Genomic DNA, 10,255 nt, shown 5'->3' on the forward strand with positions numbered 1-10,255 from the left:
AAGCGATTCTTCTGCCTCAGCCTCCCGACTAGTTGGGATTACAGGCACGAGCCACCATGCCTAGCTGATTTTTTTTATTTTTTATTTTTAAAGACAGAAGGTTTCTCTCTGTCGCCTAGGCTGGAGTGCAGCGGCATGATCTTGGCTGACTGCAGCCTCTACCTCCTGCGCTCAAGTGATCCTCCCATCTCAACTTCCTGGGTAACTAGGACTATGGAAGCACACTACTACACCTGGCTAATTTTTAAATTTTTTTTTGTAGAGACGAGGTCTCACTATATTGCGCAGGCTTGGCTCAAACTCCTGGTGGGCTCAAGCATCAGCATCCCAAAGTGCTACGATTACAGGTATGAGCCACTGTGCCTGGCCTACAGTCTAGTTAATAATTCATTAATACTAAATGACAGTATTACTAAACGAAGACTAAAGTGTCTGAGAAAAACTTGAGTTTCAACTAGAAGTTATCTTGAACAATTAAGATAACAAAATTCTCATTTTTAGGAAAGAGATAATCTATCTTCTGTGCTCCCAAAACATTGCCTACCCCATAGCTATTCTCCTGGTGACACACAATTCCATAAAGAACAAACTGAGAAGAAAAACTATTTAATCAACAAGTATTATCTCATAGTATGTATCAGTAATACAGCCTACATTCCAAGCAGTGCTATACAAATTAATTTATTTTGACTGTGTTTCTATTGTTATCTGTTGGCATACTAACACAGCAATTGGTATAATAGTCATTGCAAACTGAACTGATAAATGATACCTGAAAGTAACTTTGTAGCAGGTTATTAGAAATTTTGCATGATACCCTGAAACTTCATTTGCTCATCTATTTGTTTGAAACATCTCACCTGATGTTTCATGTAAAGGAAACCAAGATCCAACCTTCCAAATGCTAGGGCATCTAGCTGGATAAATTATACTGCAATACTTACCTAGAGCTGTAAAATCTGAACCAGATTTGAATAGAGCTGATGCCAGGAGCTGAAACTGTTTAAGAAAGAAAAAAAAAAAAAAGCAGCAAATTAGATGGCTAAGTGCACTGAAGGAAAATAACCTTCTATAACTTTGACCATTTATCAGCAACTACATATTTCAGAATATGTGTGACATAGGTCTATTCACCAAATAGTGGCAAGAAGAACACATTCAGATTACAGAATACAATGACTTTTCTATCAGGCTGCTATTATCATTTTCCAAAATACTGGGCCATTTCCTGGAATTATTTTATTTTTAAAATGTATTAAAGTATGTATTTATTAAGGAACAACAGCACAATAAAATAAAAAAGAAAATTGTCATTTGAATCTAACAGATATGATCAGATTGGTGCCCTGGGCTCTGTTACCGAATTTTTAGCATATACACATTCTCATCTCAAAATAAATGTAAGCCACTGTAAAATACCTGATGTCTCAGCTGTGTAAATCAAAATCTGAGGAAAAAAATCATGTATAGACCATTTCTAAATTACAACTTAGCTTGAGATTCCACAATTATATATAATCACGTTGTTAAAACCCAAAGGCCTTTTTTAATGGACATAATGTTGTAAATGATGCTTAGATTTCCAGGCTGTCAAAGTTAGTTTAAAACAGACAATGTAATTTAACAATGAAGAAACAGAGTAAGACAAAACTATTGCAACATAAGCAATTTAACAAATAGACACAAAATAAAAAATCTGGAGAACTATTTATATTTATCTTGAATGAGAATGCAGGAAAAGAGGCAAATTAAAGGAATGAATTAAAGCAGACAAACTCCTCAATGGAGTTACTGGGTACTTCCCAAGACCTGAGCAGTTAATATCGCCAATTCCTCAGGATATATTTCACATATATGTTTGCAGTCTTTAACATTTCAGGTATTAAATCATACCAACATTTGTAAGCCCTGATGAATGGTCCTGATGAATCAGAAATTGTACAAATATTCCATAGGTATTCATCTAAGCAAGAGTTATGAAAATGGGGGGTAAAAAGAAAAATTTAAAAATGCATAGAAGTTCTTTATGTATTCTGGGTATCTATCAGTCCTCTGTCAGATATATCTACTGCAAGGATTGTTTAGTCTGTGGCTTGTCTATTTATTTATTTATTTATTTATTTTTTGAGGCAGGGTCTCGCTCTGTCACCCAGGTGGGAGTGCAGCGGCGTGATCATGACTCACTGCAGCCTTGACCTCTCGGGCTCAAGCAATCCTTCTGCCTCATTTTTTGATTTTTTTTTTTTGGTAGAGACGAGGTCTCAAAGGTTGCCCAGGCTGGTCTCAAACTCCTGGTATCAAGCAATCCTTCCTCCTAGGCCTCCTAAAGTGCTGGGATTACTGGTGTGAGCTACTGAATCTGGCAATATCTCTTTATGTTTTTAGTAGTCCTTTAATGAGTAGAAATTTTAACTCTTTTGAAGTCCAATTTATCAAGATTTTTCTTCAACAATTACTGCCTTTATTCACGTCCAAGACATCTTTACCTGTCCCAATGTTGTGAAGATAATCTCCTGTTTTCTTCTCAAAGTCTTATTCTTCTGGATTTTATCTTAAATTAATGTTTCAGTAAAGAGTGAGAAAGGTTTGAGATATCCAGTTATTCAGTAGCATTTGTTAAAAACTTTCTTTTCCCTGTTGGACTTGGCACCCTGGTCAAAAAACAACTGACCACATATGTATGGGTCTACTTCTGGACTCTATTCTGTTGTATTGATCTATTTATCTATCCTTAAGCTAGTAGCACACTGTCTTGATTACTGGGGCTTTACGTAGAGTCCTGAAATCTGATAGTATAAGGCTTCCAATTTTTTCTTTTTTCAAAATTGTTTTAGCTAGTCTAAAACCTTTGCATTTCCATGTAAATTTTACAGTGGTTTGTCTATTTCCTCAATGACAACAACAATAAAAACCAAATTTACACTGCATTAAAAGGCCAATTTGGGGAAAACGGGCAGCTTTAAACAATTTTTATCGTTTCAATCCATAAATATATCTCTTCATTTATCAAGGTCTTCTTTAATTTCTTACAACAGACTCATTCTACCCATTTGATATTTCTCTTGCTAATATAAACTATGCTTTTCATTTTCTAATTGTTCTCTGCTAGTATAAAAATACTTGCTAATAATTACTTTTTTTTTTCTCCTGATCTTGTATTTTTGTCATCTTGCTAAATTCACTTGTCCTAGTATATTGTTTTGTAGACACCATGGGGTTTTGAATGTACATAATCATGTTACCTACAAATGCAAGCAAATTTACTTTATCCTATCCAATCTATATGCTTTTTATTGTTTTTTCTTTATTACACTAGCTAGTGTAATTCTGGTAGAATGTTGAATAGAGAGGTTGATAATAATTTCCTTGTCACAATCTTAGGGAAAAGGGTTTAATGTTTAACAATTAAGAATAGTCCTAGCTGTATGTTTTTCACAGGTGTCCTTTAGGAATTTAGATACAAGAAGTTTCTTTTTATTCCTAGTTTGCTAAGAATTTTTATTCTGATGAGTCTGAATTTTGTTAGATGCTCTTCTTCACTTACTAAGATGATCTATGGTTTTCTTCTTCATTCGGTTAACATGGTGAATTACACTGAATTTTTTTTTCAAATGTTAAACTAGCCATATATTCCTAGAATAAACCACCACTTAGTCATAGTACACTAACCTTTCAATATATTCCTAATTAACTAAAATTTTCCTAAGAAGTTTATATTTATGTTCATGAAAAATATTGGTCCATGATTTTCTTCGCTTGTAATGTCTCTCTTGGAATTTTATTTTATTCTAATTTATTCTGAGATAGGATCCCACTCTATCGCCAAAGTTCAGCATGCAGTGGTAGAATCACAGCTCACTGCAGCCTCAACCTCCCTGAACTCAGGTGATCCTCCCACCTCAGCCTCCAGAGGCTGGGACTACAGGCATGCACCACCACACCCAGCTAATTTTTTGTATGTTTTTGTAGAGACAGGTTTTTGCCATGTTGCCCAAGCTGGTCTCAAACTCATAGGCTCAGGCAATCCACCCCTCAGCTTCCTAAAATGCTGGGATTACAAGCGTGAGCCACCATGCCCTGCTTTTGTTGGGATTTTATATCAAAGTTAACCTGGCTTTATAAAAGGATTAAAGAAGTATCACCTTCCTCTAATTTCTGAGAGTCTATGTAAAATTGTATTTTTTTCTTCCTTCTTTAAATGGTTGATAAAATTTACTGCTATTATGGGCCTAGAGTTTTTTGTTAGAAAATTTTTTATTACAAATGTAATCTCTGTAGTAGATATGGACTTCCTTAAGATTTTCTATTTCTTCTTGTGTCAGTTTTGGTAAACTGTGTTTTTTAAAGTATTTGTCAATTTCATCAAGTTGCTGAATTTGTCGATGAAGTTGTCCATACCCACTTTACTTTTAATATATGTAGGGTCTATACTGATGCCCTCTTTTCATTTGTGATGTTGATAATTTATGTTTTCACTTTTTTTCTTGGTGATATGGTTTGGATTTGCATCCCTGCCCAGATCTCATGTTGAATTGGGGGAGGGGTTTGGTGGGAGGTGACTGGATCACAGGGGCCGATTTTCCCCTTGCTGTTCTTGTGACAGTGAGTTCCCATGAGATCTGGTGGTTTAAACCTGTGTGGCACTTCCCCCCTCATTGTCATTCTCTCTCCTGCCACCATGTGAAAAAGGTGCTTGCTTCCCCTTCACCTTCTGCCATGATTGTAAGTTTACTGAGGCCTCCCAGTCATGCTTCCTGTTAAGCCTGTGGGCCTATGGGTCAATTAAACCTCTTTTCTTCATAAATTACCCAGACTCAGGTGGTTCTTTACAATAGTGTGAGAACAAACTAATACACTTGGTAAGTCTTGCTCGGGGTTTATCAATTTATTTACCTTTTCAAAAGGCCAACTTTTCACTTTTAACATTTCTCCATTGTTTGTTTCCTATTTCATGAATTTCTTATTTTCTACTTATTTGGGGTTGAATTTGCTCCTCTTTTCTAACGCCTAAGGTGAAAAATAAATTTTATTGGCTCTACATATAGGATAAGGAGAAAACTATTATCTTAACAATCTGATTAAATAAGTGGAACTGTATGTACTGGCCTAAGGATTTTAACACATACCAAGTGATATTACAGACCTCTTTCCCAAACTCTGGATTTAAATATCCAACAGTCACCTCAACATCTTAAGTTAGCTGTGTCATAGATATCTCAAACTGAACATTTCCAAATTTAAACTCCTGAATGCCAGTCAGGAGTCCCCACAAACCAGCTCCCCCAAGAACATTCTCACCTCAGTTGATAGTAACTCCATCCTTCCAGTTTTTCAGGCCAAAAACTTTAGAGTCATTTCTTTCAAACACTAGATCTAATCTATCATAAAATTCTGTTGGTTCTATCTTTAAAATATATTGAGAATCTGCTCTATTTTACTTCTCACCGTTCTATCATTATTTTGGTCTGAGCTTCAGTAACTCCTTGTGACCTAGGCTGGAGTGCTGTGGCACGGTCTCGGCTCACTGCAACCTCCACCTCCCGGGTTCAAGTGGTTCTCCTGCCTCAACCTCCCCATTAGCTGGGATTACAGGCACCTGCCACCATGCCCGGCTAATTTTTTGTATTTTTAGTAGAGATGGGGTTTGACCATGTTGGCCAAGCTGGTCTTGAACTCCTGATCTCAGGTGATCCACCCACCTCAGCCTCCCAAAGTGCTAGGATTATAGGCTGAACCACTGTGCCTGGTCCAATACTTACTCAGTTCTAATGTGCTATATAATTTGCTTCTTTAATGTTTATTGTCTTTCTCTACTAAGATGTAAGCACCTCCTGGGCAGGGATCTTGTTTGGTTTGCTGATATAGCTCCTCTGCCTAGAATGCCTGAACTATTATCGGGAATCGATAGACATCTGTTAAATGAATGACACCAGTAGTGTGGAAACTCTGCAGAAGTGTAATGAATACAAAATGTGTTATTGTAGCTGAAAACTTATTCTCATTCCTTCTCTATTACAGAAGTCTTCTCTGAAAGTGGTATAATTGACTTAGGCATCCTTTTCTCAAGCCTTTTCTAGAAAAAAATATATTTTTTATAAGATTTATTATAAGTTCATCACCAATTCAGAACCCATGTTCTGAAGACTGGAGGAAGCAAAGAATATTTTTTTGTTACATAGTTCATAGTTGTCAATGTCCTGACAACAGGCACAATGATGATGATCATAACAACCGTGAAAAAAAAAATCTAAAAAACACTTCTCGTGTTTTGAGACTTAAATGAGAAAGTCATTTAATAACATGAAATTTTTGTAAAACATATAAACAGAACAAAAACAAGTTACTATAGGAAATGAAGAGCAGTAAGGCCCTTCTCAATGAGTGGAATGATTTCCTACAATGAAAGTGAAGATCTACATGCCTCACTGACAAATATCATCAGTATACATGGGAACTGTCAACAGAGAATTTCTTCCCCACAAACGGACTGTTGGATATAAAACATTTTAAAAGTCAAATCTGTTCACACATTAAAACAAAATAATAGTATTACAGACCAGTTATTCTCAATGTCAGGAATGTTTTCTGTTTTCTGTTCTTTAAGAGCAGACAGAAGAGAATCTTAGTGTGAGGGCATTGTTTTAAAAAGTGGGGTGATTCTGATGCCAACATACACACATACACACACACATACAACACACACATACTACCATTTCTTTCTAACTTCTACTAGGGTTCACCAACTCTTGCTAGATTAAGCTTTTATGAAATGGAATGGAAGCTGGTGGCATACAAACTCCTAAGTTGTTACTACTTTAAAAAGAAGAAAAAGAGAAACCAGCTACCAAAATTTTAAAAATGGCTTAAATGAACTTGAGATACCTCCCTGTCCTGTTTTTTTCCCATCAGTTTAACTTTAAGAACAAACTGTCTTGTTTTCTTTGGCCTAGTTGCAGCTCACACAGCTGAAATTATTTACTTTGAAATATTTTGTTTTGGCTTCAAAAAATAAGGAAAAAATGATTGTTCCCAGTTACAGCCATTTTACACAGAATATGGAGAAAACACAAGGAAATCTATGCATAACTCTCAAATGTATGGCCTAACAAAATTAACGTTAACGGACTCTTCACAACTAAGTACACTTATAAGTCATAAAAGATTAAATCAAATATATTCTGCCACTTGGCAAAACTATAATTATTTCTCCTATTTCCACAGTATCATCAATTGACTGACAACAAACATATTCTGCCACTTGGCAAAACTACAATTATTTCTCCTATTTGCACAGTATCATGAACTGACTGAAGACTCAAGGAAAGACAATTAACTGTCCTCCTTCATGGGGGTTCTAAAGTATGTTCTGCAGATTCTCTACCTAGTGAAGGGCTGTAATCAATATCGAGAGACTTAGGACTTAATTTTATAGTACAAAACTATGAAAGAGTATCTCTTTGTTATGGTGCTGAAGGCATGGAACCTCTGTTGCTTGAAAGTACAATAAACCTGGAGCCTGAAAGTGATTCGACATTAAATCTGACACCTGTGTCAATGCTCAAGCATGCCGGGCACAGCTTGATACTGCTATTACAAAGCCAAAGCAAGGCAGCAGCTAACACGGAAAGAGACCTAAGGGTCAGAACTACATATAATCAGCACAAATTCTGTGAGTGGAAGGCAAATGCACTGCAGTTCAGATATTGCTAGATGAACAAGGACAGCTGGCAAAAGGAAAAAATGACAAAAAGAATCTCAGATATTAGCGGAAAGACAGCGTATGAAACCACAAAAATCACTGCAGGCATATTCACACACCATGGATAAGCAAACATGTTCTTAAGGATATAAAATCTTTAGAAACAGTTGTTTCTATCCCAATGCTATGTAACAAAAAACTGAAAAGTAATTATTGGCTAACTGATTTCTCAATCTTAGCAACTAGGAATGAATGAAATTAGTAGCCTATAGACAAACTATACTGCTACAACATTCACATAACTAAATATTAAGGCACCAAGGATTCTAACTCCCACCAATCTCTCCTCATTTTCTTCCTAAGCAACAGGGGATTTTTCTTTCCTCTCTTGGGGGATCTAAACTATCAACAGAAAAGTTTATATTGAACCATTATGTAATCCTTAAGTAAAATAATCATGGGACTATGGACAAAGTAAAAATTTCTATTTGCTTTCCAAAACACAAAACTAAGTTAAAACTTTATACCCGATAATCCTTTTCTGAATGGACCAAGGGTTTTTGGTGACTTGAATCTTATCACATGAAAACATGCCTATTCAATTTTTATTTCACCGGCTCTGTGACATTTTAAAGATTATTGATGTCATCATATTTTCTTCATTTTCCTTTACACACTCAAGAGCAAAATCATTAAATATGTTAGGAAGACATTTAAAAATGCAACTTCTGAAATTTATTACCACCTTTCTTTACCTCTTTTGTCTCTTCTGGGTCTGAATGATCCACAGTTATATAAAGATCATTTTGCAAATACTTCAGAGCACTAAGGGGATCCATTTGGGCCTTTTCTTCAAACCTAGAAAATGTAAACAAGAATAATTATCTGGAGTTATGACAAAGTATCAGAAATGTCTTTCAGACCTGGAATAAAATACACTGTTACACTGTGTATGAGTTGTTCTAGATATCTAGAAAATGTCAGTTTAGGAATCCAGAAGTAACAATACTGCCATGTAGACAGTGTAGGCGTGGAGTTCTTGGAAATGTAATGGTAATGCCAGGTGGTCACAGGCAGCTGTGGTGCTAGAGACTGGGTAGGAGCATTTCCTACTCTTCTCTTAAAACTACAAGGTAGGACTAAACCAACTACCAAACAAAGTGAATATGCTACATATTTTATAAAACAGAACTTCAAAAAATCCCAATGTGCTTCATCCAAAACGAGTAGACATAAAAACACTTGCTTAGATTTGTATGTTTTCTAATGGAGATGCTTAACAGACACCTTGGAAACTGAAATAAGCAGGGTATCTTTAAATGAGTATCATTAACACTGATTACTTTTAATGAGATTATGTCCATGTCTCAGTCAGTAAAAACAACTGCAGCAACCACTTCTCAAGCATTTGTAATATGCTAGACATTGTATTAAGTATTTTACATGTACCACTTCATCTATCCTCACAATAATGCTATGATGATGATCTATTTTATCACCGTTTATCACAAAAAACATGAAAATAGGGTGCTGTGGCTCATGCCTGTAATCCCAACACTTTGCGAGGTCAAGGTGGGTGGACGGCTTGAGCCCAGGAGTTTGAAATCAGCTTGGCCATCATGGCAAAACCCCATCTCTACAAAAATCAGCCAAGTGTGATGGAACGTGCCTACAGTCCCAGCTACTCGAGAGTCTAAGGTGGGAGGATTGCTTGAGCCTGGGAGTGCAGTTAGCCATGATCGTACCACTGCACTCCAGCCTGGATGACAGAGTGAGATCCTGTCTCAAAAAAAAAACAAAACAAAAAAACCCCAAAATGAAAAACTGAGGTGCAGAGAATGAATCTGGATGAGCTCTCCTAAACAACAAAAAACTGTATGTATCTACATATCTATTTGAAAAAGATAACATCTCTGTTATATCATAATTACATATAGATTTATTTCTAATAAGTTGGTATGCTTTTCAAAATATACAGACAAGGAAAAGAGGAATTTCCTTTGAGTAGGAATGGCTATGAAGAGCCTTTCACGATGGCATTCAGGTTGATGGCATCCTCGGTGATAGGGTATCTGTACTTCAGGCAGGGGCAAAGACTAGCAAAATATTACAGCTCTCTTGTACCAGGCAGTACCGTAAGAGTGACAGCCAGGCTTACAGCCTTCAGATGAGAGTCCTTTAGGTAAAGACCATGTTACTCTACCATCTTGTCCACAACAGATTAGATTAGACCAAGGTTTTGGTACCCACGCTTTGATTAGCAGTTTATAAAGTGGTTTGGCAGAATTCTTCCTAATAGGGACACTCTCCCCAGGAAATGCTTTCTAAGAAGATTCTTTCTCTTGGATAATCTGAATGTGAGACATATAAGGACATGTAAAGAGCAGACAGAAATAGAGAAGGCAGTAAACAGAAGCCATGAGATGGCAGATTCTGTCCATCCGTCCATCTACCTATCTATCTATCTGTCTATGCTTCTATCTATGCCTCTATCTATCTGTCTATCTATGCCTCTATCTATCTATCTATCTATCTATCTATCTATCTATCTATCTA

General features: G+C 36.2%; 1 protein-coding gene across 1 annotated transcript in view; it reads right to left on the minus strand.

Annotated features, from left to right (window-relative positions):
• MKLN1 (muskelin 1, intracellular mediator containing kelch motifs) overlaps window positions 1-10,255 on the minus strand; it is a 161,572-nt gene that overhangs the window by 11,265 nt on the left and 140,052 nt on the right. The window contains exons 16-17 of the mRNA XM_011995840.1: window positions 8,455-8,557; window positions 945-999 (exon numbers count right to left, since the gene is read on the minus strand). Of these exons, the coding sequence (XP_011851230.1) occupies window positions 945-999; window positions 8,455-8,557 (158 nt within the window). The remainder of the gene's footprint in view (window positions 1-944; window positions 1,000-8,454; window positions 8,558-10,255) is intronic.

The sequence above is a fragment of the Mandrillus leucophaeus genome, unplaced genomic scaffold, assembly GCF_000951045.1.
Source record: "Mandrillus leucophaeus isolate KB7577 unplaced genomic scaffold, Mleu.le_1.0 Scaffold5, whole genome shotgun sequence".
Taxonomy (NCBI): Eukaryota; Metazoa; Chordata; class Mammalia; order Primates; family Cercopithecidae; genus Mandrillus; species Mandrillus leucophaeus.